This window comes from Microtus pennsylvanicus, chromosome 14, assembly GCF_037038515.1.
Source record: "Microtus pennsylvanicus isolate mMicPen1 chromosome 14, mMicPen1.hap1, whole genome shotgun sequence".
Lineage (NCBI taxonomy): Eukaryota > Metazoa > Chordata > Mammalia > Rodentia > Cricetidae > Microtus > Microtus pennsylvanicus.
In genome coordinates this window covers 3,338,550-3,358,302 of record NC_134592.1, presented here as the reverse complement: position 1 = coordinate 3,358,302, position 19,753 = coordinate 3,338,550, and the positions used below count along the sequence as shown (strand labels likewise).

At 42.4% G+C, this 19,753-nt stretch overlaps 1 protein-coding gene across 5 annotated transcripts in view; it reads left to right on the top strand.

Annotated features, from left to right (window-relative positions):
* The first annotated feature begins 2,938 nt into the window (after positions 1-2,938).
* Positions 2,939-19,753, top strand: part of Ncapg2 (non-SMC condensin II complex subunit G2) — a 564,457-nt gene continuing 547,642 nt past the window's right edge. For 2 of the 5 annotated variants that reach the window (XR_012907705.1, XM_075948072.1), the window contains exons 1-10: positions 2,939-3,070; positions 3,960-4,086; positions 4,501-4,618; positions 9,106-9,294; positions 9,744-9,858; positions 11,719-11,873; positions 12,511-12,645; positions 15,471-15,565; positions 16,975-17,044; positions 18,488-18,574. Coding sequence is in view for 4 of the 5 variants with exons in the window: in XM_075948072.1 (XP_075804187.1) it covers positions 4,541-4,618; positions 9,106-9,294; positions 9,744-9,858; positions 11,719-11,873; positions 12,511-12,645; positions 15,471-15,565; positions 16,975-17,044; positions 18,488-18,574 (924 nt within the window). In the remaining variant the exon portion in view is untranslated. Of the gene's footprint in view, positions 3,071-3,091; positions 3,440-3,959; positions 4,087-4,500; positions 4,619-9,105; positions 9,295-9,743; positions 9,859-11,718; positions 11,874-12,510; positions 12,646-15,470; positions 15,566-16,974; positions 17,045-18,487; positions 18,575-19,753 lie in introns of those variants that run through there. The other 3 variants (XM_075948071.1, XM_075948073.1, XM_075948075.1) reach the window with 3 other exon arrangements.

Genomic DNA, 19,753 nt, shown 5'->3' with positions numbered 1-19,753 from the left:
TAAGTAAAATGCTACAGGTCCCGTGGGTCCTAAGACCACAGCAGGCCATGAGGGCAGCCGGCTCCCAGGAAGGAAGATGTGTGGTTATTTCGGGTATAAGCTAGTTGGGCGGCCGGGACAACAAGCGGGCCCTCTCCTCCAACACATACAGGCTCAGTCTGAGTGCTGTGGATGTAGAGAAATTCAGTAACATAAACATTTTTTCCTCCTAGAGATAAAAGTTCTCGTATTTGAAATACTGTGAGATAAATCAGCCTCCAATGAACTGATTCATTCTGGACACTTGGTTTTATTGTTTGTTGTCCTCATGAAAATCAGATACCAGAAGATAATAGAGGAAAGACAGGCATCAGGGTGGAAGCTGGGCATTACAGAGATTGTGTTTGATATTCACTGGACTGGATAGGTCTGTCTCACAAAAGAGTTAAGAGAGTAGTTAACTCAGGAGGAACCCAAGACTGGTGACTTGGCTGGGTTCTGTGGTATAGTCTTTGCGAGCTAGGAGAGGCTCAGGATGATTGAGACTATCATGTAAATAAGGTTTTTAAGTTGCTGAAGCACTTAGGAAGGAGCAAAAAATTGAAGAACGAGCCAGTGATAGGTTTTTTTAAAAGACAGTCTCAAGTATCCAAGCCACAGAGAACTAACTTTGTAGCCAAGGTTGACTTTCAGCTTCTAGTTCCCCTGCTGTGATTAAAGGCGTGCCCCATCACTTCCAACTTACTTGTTGCTATGGAGTGGCGCCAGGATTTCACTGATTCTGGGCAAATACTCTACCAGTTGAGTTGCATCTCCAGCACCCTGGTTTCTTTTTTTGTGTCAAGCCAGAGTTCCCACGGGAGACAATGATAAAGATCCAAATTCAGTGTTTGTGTGTCTCAGGAAGGCTTTAAATCTGGATCAGCAGTTCTCTGATGACATAAACGGCAGAGCAGTGCAGGTGAAAAAAGATGAAGTTGTCCTAATGGTAGGAAAGCATTTCCCCACACGAATATACCGCGTGCATTTCTTTCAAGGAAATATAGTGGTGGTGAAGAGTATCATCTAGTATCTCTCAGAAGCCTGTGGCTGTAGCACCGTGAAGGCTGTCAGACTTGGAGTGTGGGGGGCAGGCTCACCTCTCCTCAACACTTTGTTCCTTCCAGTACCTTTCTAGAAAGGTCAGGGATATAAGGGGATTACAACCTGGAAGAGGAACGAACAGGACTCATTCTTGAGGTCACATTTGAACCTAACCACTCAGCTCTTACGCCTCTCCCTGTTCTGCTCAGCTGAGAAGTGGGTGGCCACTTCCAGGAGACTCAGTCTTCCTCACTTCTGTTTCTTTCCCACAGTCCAGCACTTCCATCCTGAGGGGTTCACAGAGCACGGCTCAGCTCTCAGGTCAGCAAGGGAACTGCAGAAGGTGTGGAGTCCAGCTAAAGGGCCTGCCTGAAGCCTTCAGTTCTGCTTTTCCTTAATTCTTGTACTCTGAAAGTCTGTTATCTGTATGAAATTTACTCTCACAAATAGTATAGCACGAAACCACCAAAGGGAAAGAAATGCTTCTATGATCACTTCCTAATTAGCCACAAGTTGTGAGCCTTTCTCAGAATCAATGACTCATCACTGGCAGGGTCTTATCATTCCTGGGCTCTCTTAAAGGGCAAGAACTCTTCATAGCCATCCAGCACTGGAAGGTTTTGTCCAGCATGGCTTTAAAACCTCACTTTGAATAGGACTCTATTGGTTCCTCACTATTTTTAAGATAAGTTCTTTGTATGTGTCCAAGGCTGGCCTGGAGTTAGCTGGCATCCTGCCTCAGCTTCCTGAGTGATGGGATTACAGGCTTATGCTACTACACATGCTTCCAAATTTTGTGTGACAGAAAATATTTCTGAGAGTATTTTTTAAGAAACTGATATGATAGCATTGGTGTTCTTTGGAGAGGGCTGCTGTGAGTCCTGAGTCAGACTGCAGAGCCGTTGTGTGCTTCACACTGTTTGAATCTGAGTCAGGTAATGGTCTAACCTATGCAACTCCAAAAGAAATAAATTCTTAGGCTGTGCACTTCACAGTTGGTCCAGTATTAAAAATATTGTCATGGTCAAAGGCATTATTTTAGTCAATTTTAACTATTCTAGTCTGTTTTATAGTTATTTGCGATGAGGTCCAATTTTAACTCTGCCCTTTTTCTTTAGCCACACTGTAAGGTTTTAAGAACAGAGGTGACTTCAGACAATCTTATAGAAGACTGGTCTACAACCTGAAGTGTGTTAGGGCTTGAGTTGTGTCTGTAGGGGAGAGAATGACCCAGCGTCTGTCTTCTAGAACCTAGTGGGGGAGGGGAGAGGGCAAATATCTCACAGGTTGTTCCAACTTTTTAGATAAAACACCCCTTCGTCCTCCTCGGCCATCTGTTTCTTTCTCTCTCTGTCCTAGTACGCCTCTCCTTCCTTCCTCTGCCCCTGTTCTCTTCTTCCTCTCTCTCCCCTCGTCAGCTCTACTATCTTTCGCCTGGAAGCGGGCAAGAAACACCAAGTAACGTCAGCTCTCTAACGTGTGTGTGTGTGTGTGTGTGTGTGTGTGTGTGTGTGTGTGTGTGTGTTGCGCGTGCGCGTCCTAGGGCGCGCGAAAGAGACTCCGTGTGTGTGTGTGTGTGTGTGTGTGTGTGTGTGTGTGTGTGTGTGTGTGTGTGTGTGTGTGTGTGTGTGTGTGTGTGTGTGTGTGTGTGTGTGTGTGTGTGTGTGTGTGTGTGTGTGTGTGTGTGTGTGTGTGTGTGTGTGTGTGTGTGTGTGTGTGTGTGTGTGTGTGTGTGTGTGTGTGTGTGTTGCGCGTGCGCGTCCTAGGGCGCGCGAAAGAGACTCCGGGTGCGGCTCAAGTCTTGCCAGGAGGCGGTGCTTGGCCAGCGGGGGCGGAGCCTGGTCGCCGCGATGACGCGCGCGGGCGTGGCCCGTATAGCGTCGGTTCTCGTGAGAGCGGCAAGTGGTGACGGGGTGGGGGGCGGGCGCGTCGGGGCGGCGCGCGGGTGTGTTTGAATCTGGTCCGAGCGCGGGAAACGATGGGTCCCTGGTGAGGTGAGCACTGCGCGGTGAGTCGGCTGGGTTGTCTGGCGGCGGGCGGCCGCGGCTGGGCGACGCGACGAGTCCGGGTCTCTAGTCCGCGGCCGCCATCGGTCTCGAACGCTTGTGGAGTGGGAGAGGTGCTGCGGGAGGGCCGAGCAGGACCCGGGCAGACTACGAAGGACCCTAGACCAGGACGGGGGCTCACCAGGGAGGAGCTGAGCCTTGATCCCGGGCTGACTAGGACCTGGGTGCGGACGAGGGAGGACCCCGGAAGGAGACCTGGGTATGACTAGAGAGATCTCTCAGAAAAAGACTCGAGGCTGACTCGAGAGAACTCCAGAGAGGACCTCAGACTAGGACCTGACGCTCACAGCGGACGACTGGACTTGTACTTGGTATGACATGGGGGCACCCCAAAACTACACCTAGGGCTGATCTAGGGAGGTTCTTGGCTCTGAACTAATAAGAGACAAAAAATGGCGTAGCATTTTGTAAGTCTAGCAGCTGTAGACATTATTTGGCAGACTAAGTTGCCAAATACACTTGCGTAAACAAGAACAGTAACCAGAATTAGGAAACTGGTCCTCAGCCTTTCTCCATTTTATTCATCAGAAAAAAGGTTATGGTTCACAGTTCAGTCATTTGAATCGTGGAACCAAGTGGCTGTATTTAAGATTTACTATTGTGAGGAGTTGTCAAACTGAGGCTATTTTCTCCTTTTATTCACTTTAAAATAGGAATACATTGTCACTGTGATTCACTGTCTCCATAGTTACTGCCAGTAATTTTCCATATTCCTGTATTTGTAAAGCATAGGAGATTTTTAAATTTAATAAGAATTTTAAGGTCCTATTGCAAATATGTTCTATCCCTTGCTGTAACTATTGTTAAGTTTATATGATATGTTTTGGGCAGGTGTTTTTCTGGGAGATCTCATGCAGGAAGGAGAATGAGCAAGGTCCCTTGAGCTCTCATTATCCTGTAGGGGTGAAGAGGAGGCTGCTGAAGCGAGGCTTGAATGCACTCTCTAACAAGTTCCCAGGTGACCTCAGGGCTGTTGTTGTGGTTCTCATTCTCACTTGAAAAACAAGACAGGATTTGTTGGTTGGGATCTTCTGGGAGGAACAGCACTTTAGGAGTCTGAAGAATTCAGCTGTGGGGCTCAGCTTGAACCTGTTGCACAAGCCAGTTCTTCCCAAGCCAGTATTTAAAAGAGAAGATTTCCGAGGCAGTTCAGATTTCTTGTTCTTTATCACAGTGTAATGATCTAGATATTTTGTTTATGACATCGTCAGTAAATATTTTTTCAGATTATTATAAGTTTGTGTCAGAATGTTGTTAGAGACCATCTTATATAGATGTATACACATTTCTCAATCTTGAATGTTCATATCAAATTAACTCTTATGGGAAAATTTGCACGTTTAAGTTCTGGTCTGATTGTATTTCCTACCAGGGTTGTAAAACAGTCTCCCTTAGAGACAGTTTCATCTGTCATGGAAAAACGGGAGACATTTGTCCAAGCGGTTTCAAAGGAACTGGTTGAGGAGTTTCTGCAGTTTGTTCAACTTGATGTAAGTTGTGTTTTATTTTTACTGTCATTTTGACTCTGGAAATTAACATTCTAAGATCATGTTCCTAAGTGAAATACAGTTCTCCCATTGAGTTCTTGGGTGGGGAGGTGAGTGTTTATTTTTAGAAAGATAAGTACATTCTTTAGAATTAAATGGACACACTTTTGGGCTGAGGTAAAAAGTAGAATATAAAGAGGAATTAGCTAAAGAGCTCATTGAATTGAGTCCCTGAGGACTGGAGAAGGCAGGTTGTGTTTTAACCTGAAGAGGGTCGGCAGGGCCATAGTGCAGCCGTAGATGCAGGGGAAAAGCAGCAGAGATGGGAAGCTGTATTACTTTTTTGTTGCTGTGGTAGAGCTCCATGACCAAAACCAACATATAAATGAACTCACTTTTTAGTTTATGGTTCCAAAGGGTAAGAGTCCATCATGGTGGGGAGATGTGCCAGCAGGAGCAGAGAGCTGAGAGCTTACAGCCACAACTGCAAGCTTGTCCAAGCAAACTAGAAGTGGGGTCAGGATATGTAATCTCAAAGTCTGACCTTAGTGATATATTTCCTCCATCAAAGCTGTATCACTTAAACCTTCCCAAACAGTGCCACCAACTGGGGACCAAATGTTCAAATACCCATGCCTATGGGGGACACCTTTCGTCCAAATGACTGCAGAAACCCTCCTTGCAATTTTAGGAAGTTCAGAGTTTGTCTACTATGTGGAGAGTAGCCAGCATGTAGACAGGAGAGGAACCATAGGATAGAGGGGAAACTAGGAAAGAAGACAATAAGAAGAGGGAAGAAAGATTCCCCTCTGGGAATGCTCGTCTGCCTGCTTGTGCAGAGCAGGCTGAGGGACCAAGCCAGGTAGCTGGAGACAGTAGTGCTGCTTAGCACTGGTGCTGGATTTGCGGTGGAAGCGGGAGGCCTTAACTGCAGACATAACAGCACAATTTGTTTGGATATAGTGGTGTGTGGTACAGGTACAGTGAGGGGACCAGAGTGCTAGTTGGGCCTTTGTGCTAGGAGCCCTGAGCCAATTTGCTTGACCTATCGTAATTAAGATTATACAGTGAAAATTAAAATGCACAGAATTAGAGAAGAACCTAATAGTGGATTTATTCCTGGCAACATTTATGAAATTGTTTTTCTTCATAAGACGAATGATCTTATAACATGTTCTTATACGACGGCATAAACTCACAGGTCATACCATAGTGGTTTTAGGACCAAGATATAATTTATAATTGTGTATATGTCTGTTGTAGTAGAAGTGTGTCTGCTTTGTGTTAGAAGTGTAATTCATGCATAATGCCCAGAAGGCTATGGTTGTAAGTTGTATGTCATAGCTGAACTAAAATTACAATGATCTGAGCTGATGCTGAAGTAAGTTAATGACACTAAAAGGCAAATGGAGAGTGGGAGATGAGTCAGGTTATAAAGTGCTTGCCGTTTAAGCATGAGATCTGAGTTTGGACTCTAGCACCTTTGTAAAATGCCAGGTCCCATGTGGCGTGCTATAATCCCTGCTTTGGGAGGTGGAGGCAGGAGGATTCCCTAGAGCTTGATAGGGAGCATTCTATGCAGTCAGTGAGCTCTTCTGGTCTTGACACAAGTGCACAGATGTACACACACAAGGGTATACTAGTGACCTACTGAGGATGTGTGCTTCTGAAGTCCCTTCATTGTAGCAGCCTGCTAATGCTGAGTCTCAGCGGTGTTGCTTGGTAGCTAGCAGATATCTTAGTGAAATATTTATTAGTGTTTTTTAGTTTACACTTAATAACTTAATGTGACCAATCACTACAAAACTTGTAAAACTAAATAAATTTATGTTATGTGGTTGTATTAGAATTGTGCCTTGCCTGGTCTCATCAAATTGAGTGTTATGAAATGTCATTTTCTGTAATGGCAGTTTCAGTAGTTTAACCTGATAGGACCTAACAGTTTGAGGCCTGTTGGTGGGGTCTCGCGCTCTGAGAGAGTTGCTGTTTTCTGATATGTGCATTACTCACAACCACTGTTGGTGCATAGTAGCAGTTATACCACTCAGAACACTGAGGCAGAAGGACCATTCATTGACGCCTGTTAGGCTACATAGTGGGTTCAAGGACAGCCTGAGTTGTCTCAAATAGCCCACAGAGATTATTGGGGAAAATAGAACTGGAAGCACAATCCTAAAATATTTTGCCTATGACACACTAAAGACAGGAATCTAATAGAACATAGTTGCACATAGTAAGTCTCTGAGAAACACAAATGCTGTAGTAAGGATGATGCTTTTCCTTGAGAAAGATATAGGAGTTGATAGAAGTGGCCAGCTTTCACAGTCGCTACCATTCGTGTGTGGGAAGGGAAGAAACAGACAAACTAGCCTCAGACACGTGGAGCATTAGTACGTGGAGTGCAGTGCAGTGGGTGTAGGGAGGTGGGGGAGCTGTGATCCATGGAGGGGTGGAGCTAATGATTACATTTTTAAGAAAGTATCTGTGTTTTAGAAAATGCACCCTGATATTTGGGGTTGGAGTCACATGCCTACAACTGTGTTAAATGGTTCTGAAACAAGCAATGATTCTAGGATAAAGATACAGCAATTGGTAACCACTAACTACATCTAGAATTCTTGTGTATACTTGAGTGTATCCGTTTAACATGGGGTACACATGGGGAGGCCACGCAGGGTCTCAGGTCTTCACATGTCTTCCATCTCTGGTTTGAGATGATCTCATTAGCCTGGAACTTCTCTGCTTCCAGAGATCCTCTTATCTCTTGTCATAGAGTCAGGCTGCCACGTTCAGCCTTTTAGATGAGTTCATGGCATCCAAACTAGGGTCTCCCCAGCCCTGCTCTTTTTTTGAAAGTTTTATTTAAACTTGCAATTCATTATGGTATTTTTCACATTAATTTTTAATTTTCCTCTCCATTTTTCCCTCTGCCCTCTTCCCATATGCTCCCACCCCCAGTTTCTGCCTTTCTGCTTGCAGTTCACATGTGTATTTTTGTGGTGCGCTCTCTTACCCCCAGTACCACTTTCGGCCCTTCCACGGTCTTTTATGGAGTTTAACAGCCTACACCCACTTTCATACCCACTTATATACATAACACATATAAGCATTAAAATTAAAATCTGCATATGAGAAAGAGCAGACAATTTGTGATGAGTCTGGGTCACCTTCGCTTACACAGTATTCTGTAGATCTATCAATTTTCCTTCAAACTTCATTTTTCTGTACAACTGAATAAAATTCCACTGTATATAACTGCATTAAGAACCTCAAGATGACACTTTAACAATTATTTTCAGTACCTATTTATGTTGTGACAATTGTTGAAACATAAGTAGGTGAGCTATAGTCACCTTTCCTGCTCCAGGATCCGGCTCAGCATCAGGCTGTGCCTGTAGTTGTCACATCTCTTAAATGCTCTTTAACCCAGAATTCTAGACAGTGTCTCTGCCTTCCTGTGCTTGCCACAGTACTGAAGGTTTGAAGGTGTTGGTGGCTCTTTTTTATTCTTTTTTCTATTAGCCAATCCAGCCAGATCTAGTGTCTCCTCTTCAGCAGGAGCCACTTAGCAGTGTCAACCTCTTACTCAGGACAGCCCTGTTATATGGGGATCATTGGGTGAGTAAGTGGTTGTTCAGTTGTAGCTTCCTGCTTTCCTGTTGTAACCGTGGGCAACCTGAGGAAACCCATAACTGTACATGACCTGTTCCTTGGCACACTTCTGTTTGTTTTTGTATCTGTGAATACTTTTTTCCAGTCTGTTACTATGGTGAGCATAAATTTGTCATTTGTGAACTCTGTATTTCTTTAGTACTTATTCATTGGTGCTCTGTAGCATGCCTGTGCTATTAATGAATGATCTGTTATTAACTTGCCATATAGCCTCACTGATGCTGGTTTAATTCTCTAGGCTATATTGTTACTGTACTTGAACTTGGGCTGTCTCAGAGCAGCTGCTGGAAAGGCCTTTTATTGGGTTTTGCACTTTGTTGACAGTGCGTGTTCTTACTGTGTCAGAGTCACCTGGGCAGTCTGTCCAGGTGAGAATAGAAGTCAGAGGTGCTAGGGACTCAGTGGCTCAGGCAGAGACTCCTGTTTAAGGCTGAGGAGCACATGATGTGGACAAAGACATGGAAGGAAGGGAATCTGAGCCTTTGTTTGTTGCTGTTCCTGTTGCCATCGTTACCTCCAGCATACTTCTGTACTTGACAGCTGAGGTGGGGTGTTGACATTTTAATTGATTTTAGGGGTTTTTAAGTGGGTGGTGAAATTTTAAACTTTAAAGTTCTAAGGAAGAAGAGGCAGAGGAGAGATTTGATGCTTTCTGTTTGGTAATCCTGTTCTTTTTCCCCGTTTGAAAAGGATTTGAAAACTAACCAAATGCTTAAACATGTAACTAATTTAATACTTAAACTTTTCTATTAATACAAGTATGAAAAGAGTACAACTAATTTTTCATATTTTGTATTTTTTTAAAATTTATTTTACAGAAAGATTCTTCTGAACCTTTCAGTTTAAGTGAGTTACTAGACGAATTATCAAGGAAACAGAAAGAGGAATTATGGCAAAGGCTGAAGGACTTACTGACAGAAACGTTGTTAGAAAGCCCGGTGGATGGGTGGCAGACAGTGGAAGACCAGGGTGAAGATGGAATGGAATCCGAGCCCAGTCCTAAGATGGTATTTGTCTTTAGAAATAAAAACGTGCCTCCTTACTGTCTGTTAAGAAGATTGTTTATTTGAATTATTGATCTTTGTAGTCCTGGCCAGCCTGGAACTCACACACTCACCCAGCTGGCCTTGAACTCAGAGATGGCCTGCTTCAGCCTCCTCAGTGCTGGGATTAAAGGCGTGCATTCATTGTGCCAGATTTGAATAATTGAACTTTCAAGTTAAGAAATAAATGTGTTATATGCCAGTTCTGTTCATTGTAATTTTACATGCTGACCAGCCCTGCTCTGTTCTGCTACACAGTGTTATGATTCTTTTAGGACTCTTGACTTACATTTAATTTTAATCTGATTTTTACAATAAGCTAGAGGTGGTTTCATTTTAGAAATTTATTAGCTATTCAATTTTTTTTAAAGTTGGGTGTTTCTTATTTTATCTCACTTGTGTTTTATTTATAGAAAAAGAGCATAGAAATAATACATGCAATTACATCTGTAATTCTCGCTTCTGTATCTGTAATAAATGAACATGAGAACTATGGGGCCCTCCTGGAGTGTGCTGTTATATTAAATGGTAAGTGGCATGTTCAGTAGCGGGCACTCACATGACATCTTTTAAGAAGTCACCTGTTTTCACGAGTGTGTGGCAATCTGAAACAGAACTTTAAAGGCATGCCTTGGCACTCACGTTCTCTTTTCTCAGGACCCCCAGAGGAATCGAGTTAGCTCTGCTGATGAGGGCTCTGAGTTGCTGACTGCGGTCACTGTGGGGTCTTCAGGACTCCTAGCACTAATAATACCAAGTGCTGTTGAGGGCACATCTGACTGCTGATTTCTCAGTTTGTGCTCTTGCATCAGAGCCAGGGAACCTGTCCTTGAATGTTTCCTAGAGGATGACCATGGTCTCTGGAGTCATCGTTCATTCTCATAGCTCTTGTTAACTTTTAACTGCCTGTATTCCTGTGATTATTAAATGGGTACACTAGTTTGATTTAATGAAAAACCTGGTTATAAAATATTTACATAAAATTATTTTATAAACATAACAGCAGTTTTGTTTTAAGGATTTCAAAGAACTATCTTTTGAGTACTTTGCTCACTTGAGTATAGTTTCCTGGGACAAATTTTCCTATCAAATTCTCAGTCTCAGTGTCACTTGGTTATCTTTATATTTTTAGGATGCTGTTTTAGTCTGATTTCTTGAAATTAGTAGTTTTTTTCTTTTTATATTTAATTTTTTTGTTTGTTTTTGTTTTTGTTTTTTTCTTAGATAGGGTTTCTCTATGCAACAACCCTGACTGTCCTGGAACTGGCTTTGTAGGCCAGGTTGTTCTTAAACTCACAGAGAGTCTGCATGCCTCTGCCTTCTGAGCGCTGGGATTAAAAGTCCTGGGCCACCACCTCAGGCTTTTAGTATGTTTATTTGTTTGTTTATTTATTTATTTATTTTTGGATTTTTAAGACAGGGTTTCTCTGTAGCTTTTTGGTTCCTGTCCTGGAACTAGCTCTTCTAGACCAGGCTGGCCTCGAACTCACAGAGATCCGCCTGTCTCTGCCTCCTGAGTGCTGGGATTAAAGGCATGCGCCACCACCGCCCGGCTTGTATGTTTTTAATCTAAATAGAATTATATTGTTTTCCCCCTGCTTTTTCTCCCTATAGCCCTCCCAGCTACTGTCCCTCTGACCATCTTTCCATGTTGCTACCCCAAGTTGATAGTATCCTTTTCTCTGATTATCTTGTTACCCCAGTCAGTATAAACATTAGTTTTCAAGTGCTCTGTGAATTTTAGTACCAGCTTATTAATAGTCCCCAGACAGCTGGTAAAATGAATACTATCATTGTAGTTGCTTTCTGACTTGCAGTTACTTTAGGAGCTTTATATTTGTATGATGGTATTTAGCTTCTGTGGGTAATTATGGACATATTCCTAGCAATATAATTATTGAGCCTTTCTGTTTTTAAAATCAATATTTTCTTTATTGATTGTATTTGCTTTGATTGTTTTCCACCTTTGAGCTCAAACCTGAGGCCAGTACACTGAGATTGTGGTGAACTGGTGGTCAGAACCTATGTTCATGGTGGTGGTGTTGTAACGACATCAAGATGAACCTTTTTTCTGTGTTAACAGATTTGGCTGTCTCTGTAGATCAGGCTGGCCTTGAACTCACAGAGATCCGCTTGCTTCTGCCTTTCAAGTGCTGGGATTAAAGGTGTGCACCACCACTGCCCAGCTTGTACCTTTTTTTATATAACATTTGTAAGTCTTTTTTTTAAAACTAAGTATTGGAATCCAATCCATAAATATTAATTATCTGGCAAATTAAACTAGTGTTTGTGTAGCAAGGCCTTGGGCCAGGTCATAATACTCTGCACTTTTGAGTCTGAATTGGTATAATTTGCTTAATAACAGAAAATCTTTGTGTTGTGTTTTAGGTATTTTATATGCACTACCTGAATCTGAACAAAAACTCCACAACTCTATTCAGGATCTGTGTGTCAAATGGTGGGAAAAGGGCCTGCCTGCCAAGGAGGACATGGGGAAGACTGCGTTTGTCATGCTGCTGAGGAGAAGTCTGGAGACTAAGACAGTATGTTTGCTTCCTTCAGGATACACTCAGTGAGGGGTGGGTCTGTAGCTTCCCAGTTTAGGGGTGTTTCTTAAAAAGATGTATAGAGGGCTGGAGAGATGGCTCAGTGGTTAAGAACATTGCCTGCTCTTCCAAAGGTCCTGAGTTCAATTCCCAGCAACCACATGGTGGCTCACAACCATCTGAAATGAGATCTGGTGCCCTCTTCTGGCGTGCAGGCAGACACACAACAGAATATTATATACATAATAAATAAATAAATATTTAAAAAAAAAAGACGTACAGAAGCCGGGTGGTGGTGGCGCACACCTTTAATCCCAGCACTCGGGAGGCAGAGGCAGGCGGATCTCTGTGAGTTCGAGGCCAGCCTGGTGTAGAAGAATTAGTTCCAGGACAGGAACCAAAAAAAGCTACGGAGAAACCCTGTCTCGAAAATAAAAAAAAAAAAAAAAAAAGATGTATAGAGGTCATATCTGAAAATTTTTTTAGGTTGTCACTATGTCCTACTTTTTTATGATCCTATAATCTTCATTATTTATGATATAAAATATATATTTAGCTTGAAATAGAACTTTACTGTTCATAAAAGAAAGAAAGACTGAGACACTGCTGTATTGCTCCCTCCTGTCATCCTCAGGGGGCAGACGTGTGTCGGCTGTGGCGCATCCATCAGGCCTTGTACTGCTTTGGTTATGATCTGGAGGAAAACAGAGACATTAAAGACCTGCTGCTCGAGTGCTTCATAAATGTTAATTACATCAAGAAGGAAGAGGTAAGTAGGTTTTTTTTCTTTTTGGCTTGTTGGTGGGCTATTAATGGATTGTTTTCTGAAGTTCACGTGGCTGCCGCTTATACTGTGCTGTTTTGTGGAAAAGCCAGCATAGCCATTAAGAGCTGTGTGCTAAACTGGACATGGTGGCGCATGTGGGGAGCAGAGACAGATAGGCAGATCTCTGAGACATCAAGACTAGCCTGGTCTACAAAGCAAGTTCCAGATCAGCCAGGACTGCTATACAGAGAAATCCTGTCTTGAAAGCACCCCATCCCCAAAATAGAACTCTACACCAGTTTAACTGGATGGCCCTGATGGGGCACATGCTTCCCTGACCCTGGCTTATTTCTGTCATTAAATTGGATGGAAATAGGTGGGTTGTAGAGAACTGGAGGAACCACAGTTACATTTTAAATTAAGGTGAGTGTTTTACACACACATATTGTATAATATATAGTATTATATACATATAATATATGAACATTTCATGGTGAAAAGATGGTTACTCTTTGGAGACTGCCATGGGGCCAGACTTTGTGCACAGACATATGTACACATATGTAAGTGTGAGAAAGCCCATCCCTGTGGTTGAGATCTACTACTCTCTTTTTCTACTTCCACAGAGTTTCTGTTAACTGTGATAAAATACCATGTCCAAAAGCAACTCAAGGAGGAAAGGATTTATTTCGTCTTAAAACTCTCTAGTCAGGGCAGGAACTCAAAGCAGGAATCTAGAGGCAGGAACTAAAGCAGAGACCACGGCGGAATTCTGTTTACTGGATTTCTTCCCATGGTTTGCTTAGCCTGTGGTCATTCTTGTTGTTGTTTTTTATTCTTTGAGACAGGGTTTCTAAACTCTTTTGTAGCCCTGACTATCCTGGCCTTAAGCATGTTATTGTTACTTTAATATTGTGCTTGAAATGTCTTCTTTCTTTTTTAATCTCACTATGTGGCTCTGGATGGCCTGGAACCCTCTATGTAGACCAAGCTAGCCTCAGACTCATAGAGATCCTCCTGCTTCTGGCTCCTAAGTGCTGGGATTAAAGTTTATACCATCAAGCCCCCTGCTTTCTCCCCCCCCCCCCCCCCCCGAGACAGGGTTTCTCTGTCTCATGAGTGCCTGGCTGTCCTGGCAATCACTTTGTAGATCAGGCTGGCCTTGAACTCACAGAGTCCATCCAGCTGCCTCTGCCTCCACTGCCTGCTTTCTTAAACCATTCAGGACCACATGTTCCATGAGTAGCACCACCCACAATGGCCTGGTCCCTCTCACATCATTCATTATTCAAGAAAATGCCCATGTCTTATGAATACATTTTCTTGATCGAGGTTCCCTCCTCTCAGATGACTCTAGCTTGTATCAAGTTGACCAAACAGTACCCAGTATGAAGGTGGAGAGAGTGTGTGTATGCTGTGAATTGAACCCAGAGCCTCATGCATGCTAGGTAAGTGCTCTACTGCTGAGCCTCCCCAGCCCCATAATTATGTTTAATTGGCAAATACACAAAAATTGCCATCACACAGTAGTCTTTATTTCTTTTTCTACTATTCAAGGAATCTATTGAGGGGCTTCTGGCCTCTTGTACTGCCCATTGTGGGCCAATCCCGTAAGTGAACTGAGCAAGTTCAATTCAAATGGCCAAGTCTAGTGGAGATGTGCTTTAAGTGTAAATTGTACATGTACTAGAGAACATAGCATGAAAAAAAAAAAGAAAGTGTCTTAACAATTTTTTTTTATATTTAGTATATACTTACTGTAAATGGTATTTTGTAAGTATGCCTTCATATGAAATATTTTTGGAGCTGGGGCTATAACTAAGTGGTAGAGATCTTGACTAGCATACATGAGGCCCTAGATTCAATTTCCATTCTTGCCAATTTTTTTAAAAAAATGTAAATAAATATAATCTTACATTATTGTGGTTTCTGGGGAATAAATAGTTCTGTTATGTGAGGTCACTATGCAGTGGTTATTGAGTTTGGACTGTGTACCCTTGCTGGGGTGCAGGGTATTTGGGTTGCGTGTGTCCTACAGTAACAGTTTCTGCAGCCATTTCTCCTGGAGCAGTAGAGAAGGTTTCTTCAGGGTTTTAACCCTGAGTAGAAAGTCTGGTCCCATGGAAGTCTCCAGTCACTAGTCGATAGGGCTTATTTGATTAGCACCAATTTCTTTGGCTTCACCAGGAAAGTCTGTCTCTAAGAGCAGGTGCCCTGTCAGACTCCGGTGTGTCTTGAGTGAAGTGGCGGCAGCACAGTACTGTACAGGATGTGTGGTAACATCGCTGCTGGGAAGATGACAAGCATTAGGGTTGCACTTTCATCTCCAGGATTGTTTGGAAGTTGGTGAGAATAAAGAAGTTGAACGTGGGGTCAAACAAAGATTTCAGGCATTCTTTGGTTTTACAGTATAAACTACCCATCATGATGAGATCGAAAGTTTTATGAACTCACGTGAAGGTCGGTGTAGCTGTGTATCTGAGGTCCTTGAAGACAGACGCTCAGTCGCGCAGCTGCTGCTCTTCCCATGGGGGGCATGTCCGTGACCCATGGGTCTCTGTTAGGCGTGCCACCTGTAGCCCTTCCCACTTCAACTCCTGTGCATGCCACGTGATCGACATGCGCTTCTTTATCAGTAGCTGGCTTTGGATGGACTAAACAATATATGCTATTAAAAGAGTTTCATTTAGTTGCAGCTTTGTTATTTGAGATGATGTCTGTGTTGCCAGGCTGACCTTGATCTTGTCATATTTTGTCTCAGCCTCCCATGTAGGCGGGATTACAAGTATGTACCACCATACCCAGTTTATCCTCTTTTTCATCTACAGGGAAGAAGATTTCTTAGTTTTCTTTTCAGTTGGAATATAGACTTTATTAAAATGATCCATGAGACCATTAAAAATCAATTGTCTGGATTACAAAAGTAAGTACTACAGGTTTAGTTCTGACTTTGAGTCTCTTGACTTATTTTAAAAGGTGTGTGTGTGTGTGTGTGTGTGTGTGTGTTATAAGGCTTTGCTGTGTAGCCCAGTCTGACCTCTCAATACACAGTATTCTTATTGCTCAGCTTCCTAGTTGTAACTGTTTATAAACCACCCTGTTTACATTAAAATATTAGAAGCTTTAGAAGTTATATCTCATGATATACCACTGTATTTTTAGATAGTTGTTTTCCTCTAGTAAATTATTTTCCAATAGTGAGATTTTAACTTGTAGTTTTTTTAGTTCCCCTCTTTTCTTTCACCACAATGGTGTATTTGCTGCCCCTGTTGATCTCCAGTCCCTGGGCTATCTCCGTCTCTGGAGTAGCTGGAACAGAAAGCAGTGCTGGTTCTTTGGTCAGATATTTGATAGTTAGAGCTTTGTCTTATTCACAGCAAAGTTCATTTTATTAGTATTCAGGGGGCATTTTGAATATAGAGTACACCACCTAATTGGGTGTGGGCTGACTGGTGTGGTTGCTGTGAGGAGCCCTGAGGTGTAAATAAGAAAAGCCTACCACTTCCTATACTCAGCAGTCAGAACTGCCAAGCAGCTGTGTGCATTTACTTAGGTACTTTGTTGACTCTCTGCATTTTAAAAAGTCATTTCCTACATCTGAGGTAGGCTTCAGTTTCTAAATTCCTTAGTGTCAGGTAGCTATAAGCTCTGAGTTGGGATTTATTTGTTTTTTTTTTTTGTTTGTTTGTTTTGGTTTTTGGTTTTTCGAGACAGGGTTTCTCTGTGGCTTTGGAACTTGTCCTGGAACTAGCTCTGTAGACCAGGCTGGTCTCGAACTCACAGAGATCCGCCTGCCTCTGCCTCCCGAGTGAGTTGGGATTTAATTCTAGTCTTAGTATGAAACTCTTGCTGTATTCTAGATTGCTTTCTCGTCTTTGTGAAATGTTTATGCTTAGGTGATTCTAAAGCTGAATCTATTGCAGCTCTTTCTGTATGTAAAGAATTAGTATTTCTAATGGATTACTTATTATCTTTTGGGTATGGGTGTGGGTGTGAGAGTTACTTTTCTCTTCCCACCAACTGGCATCTGGACTTGGCAGCAAGTACCTTTACCAGCTCTACTACCTTTGAAGTTTTTGACTTTAGAATTTAATTCTGAGCCAGGCAGTCGTAGCATTCTCACTGAAGCCTTGGCTCGAAAGGAGTCTGTACCCCAGCTTCCTTTCCCAGTCTTGCCGTCGTCCTCTTTCCACTTCAGGCAGGCGATACTGCAGAAGATTTGCTGAGCCATAGCCTGTATTTGTTTCCTCTTCCTAAGGCAGGAGAGTAACTGAAGTGTGCTATATGGTAAAAGTATAACTATTTAAACATGTATTAACATTTTTTTAATAGGTCCTTGATGGTACACATTGCAGAAATTTACTTCAGAGCTTGGAAAAAGGCTTCAGGGAAAATATTGAAGGTATTTTCATTTTATTTAATATCTGCTATAGTTTAGTTACTCAAGTATCCATGGGTGGTCTATTTAAAACTTGTGCCTAGTCCATCTGAAAATCAAGCTGATTAGTGATTTTGATAGAAATGTGATAGGCTGACACAGGCATAGCCCCAGCTGTCACTTTACTGGGATGTGCGGTTTCAGTGAAGTCCAGGGGCTTGTGTTCCTTATTCTGTTGTCTCTGGGTCTAGACTCTGGTTATTAGGCTATTGGAGTGTCGCAGTCAAAGGGACATGTGTTGCAAGTTGGGTGTACTGGGCTAAACAACATGTAATATTAAAATAATTTGACTTGTTTCTTTTTTTCTGTGTTTTTCTGGCTACTTGAAAGTGTGAAGCGGCATTTATGTTTGGATTCCGTTTTCATGGATAGTGCTGTTGAGGACCCCCGGGTGCCTCTTTCAGTTATGTTACTTTAAGAAGTTTGTGACATATATTTTCAACCCTACTGTATATGTTAGGAAGATGGAGCTTTGCATTTCTCAGTCTGTCAGTGTCTGTTATCCCATTGTCTGTTTTCTCATTCTGTGTTCTCAAAAAGTAAAACTTACTTTTAATCCAAAAGTCTTGTTGGTGAGCGGACATCCCTCCTGACCTATTCTCAGGATCTGAAAGTTGCCATTGTGATTTTGCTTGTTGCTCTCCTCTTTATGTCTGTGCCATCGATGTGTTGGAGGTACCTGTAGAAGGGAATGCCATATTCTGATAGTTCCAGTTTGTCTTCATGGCATGTGTAACTTCTGGGACATGTGGCACAGCTCCTGTCTCATCATTTGTCAGATAGCCTGTTATCCCACATTCAGAGACTCACCGAGATGATACTGATAGAAATACCTGTTTCCCTCCCTAATGCCACAGAGTCCTTGTGCCCTGGAGTGTGGGGTAACACATAGTCCTCTGGGTCTGCCTTTTCCTTTGTCTTACCCTGAGGCTCATTAGCATTTTGGGCTGTCAAGGAGCTTCTCACACACTTCTTCTCCAGCTCTTGTCAGAGAGTCTCAAATCTCATTTTGGTCTCTGGAGTTCCACTGCATTTCTAGAGAGGTTCTTGAAACAGGTTCAAGCTTGTGATGTTCATCCAGGTCAATATGACTGTTCTGAGGTCTCTGTCTGGCTTATGTATACTCCTTTTTCCTAGTCGCTGTACTTTGTTGAGAGCTGTCTTCTAATGATTGTGGGAAGCTTGCCTTGCTACATTGCTCAGACACTGGTCCGTTAGATACAGTAGAAGCAACTAAGTGTACTCTTTGTATTGAAACTGAAGGAATAGTGAGAGGCATGGACATATATAGTAACAGCTCTGACACAATAGTGTAGGCTTTCTCTCCTGAAGGAGAGGATCCCATGGTTGCCTGCCAGTGTTCACTGCCTGTGGGATGTATGCTTGTCATTGCTCTTATTGTTTCAGACCATTGAAAATGTCTGCATCCAGGACTTCATGTTCCATGGCATCCACCTTCCAAGGAGATCTCCAGTGCACTCCAAAGTGCGAGAGGTGAGTGGGGCATCTCACCCAGCAGCTGTGAGTGAATTATTATTAAGATCCAATTTCAACCTTCCTATCTGTTTTGGCTAAATTTAAAAATTCATAATTTCACCCCACCAGTCAAAGGATTTTCTCAGAAATCTGATATTTGGTATCTTGGTTTCTGCTGCCAACTCTGTTATGAAGAAAGAAAGGGTACGCTGTCAGTAAGCCAGCTGTGCCTATGTGCTTTAAGAGTAACTTTGTGGCAAGTGAATTGTATTTTCTCTTTTAAACTGCTTAAAGCCTTCTGTGAAGTGAGAACATCATCCATTCTAAAACATGATGATATTGTACTCAAAAAGAAAACCAATGAGACTTACAAAAATAAACAGATGTGGTACTATCTGTAATTCCATTGATCAGGAGGATCATGACTTGGAAACTAGCCTGAGAAGTGTAATATGAGACATTTTCAAAAATTTAAAAAGACAATGAAACTCACCATTAGAAAACCATGATCATGCTGTTGTTCACTGAAGGTTTTCATGAATAGATTTTCTGAAGGAATGGATTCCAGTAATAAAGCAAAATTGATTGTTGCTAGATTCAACAGCCTCTGCAGTCTGACTATCGAGGAAGAATAAGATGGTCAGTTTCTGATTATAATCATAAGTTTTGGGAGGAACGTAGTATCTCAGTTAAGCTTGTGCTAAAAAGAGTGTTGTGTAGAAGCCTGTTCAGTATGCAGTCTTAAGGTAGCTGGTGCCTATCCCTGGTGGGCATCAGAGCCAATAGTGGGTGAATGAGTATTTGAGTCGAAAAATCAGGCAAAGTCCTGTCCATGCACCCCTTTTCCATTTTACACTTAAAATTAGAGCTCCATGGAGGTTATGTGGCTGTTGATAGGCTAGTAAGAATTTAATTTTTGGTGGAGTGGTGGTGGTATACACCTTTAATCTGAGCACTTGAGAGGCAGAGGCAAGCAGATCTCTGTGAGTTTGAAGCTAGCCTGGTCTACAAAGTGAGTTCCAGGATGGCCAAGGCTACACAGAAATCCTGTCTTGAAAAACTTAAAAAAAAGGGGGGGGGAATTTAATTTTTATAATTATTTGTTTTTTGAGATGAAGTCTTGCTGAGTTATCCTGAATGGCCTAGAGATGGTGGGCTCAGGTTTCTTCTGTCTGTCTCTCAATTAGTGATCCATGT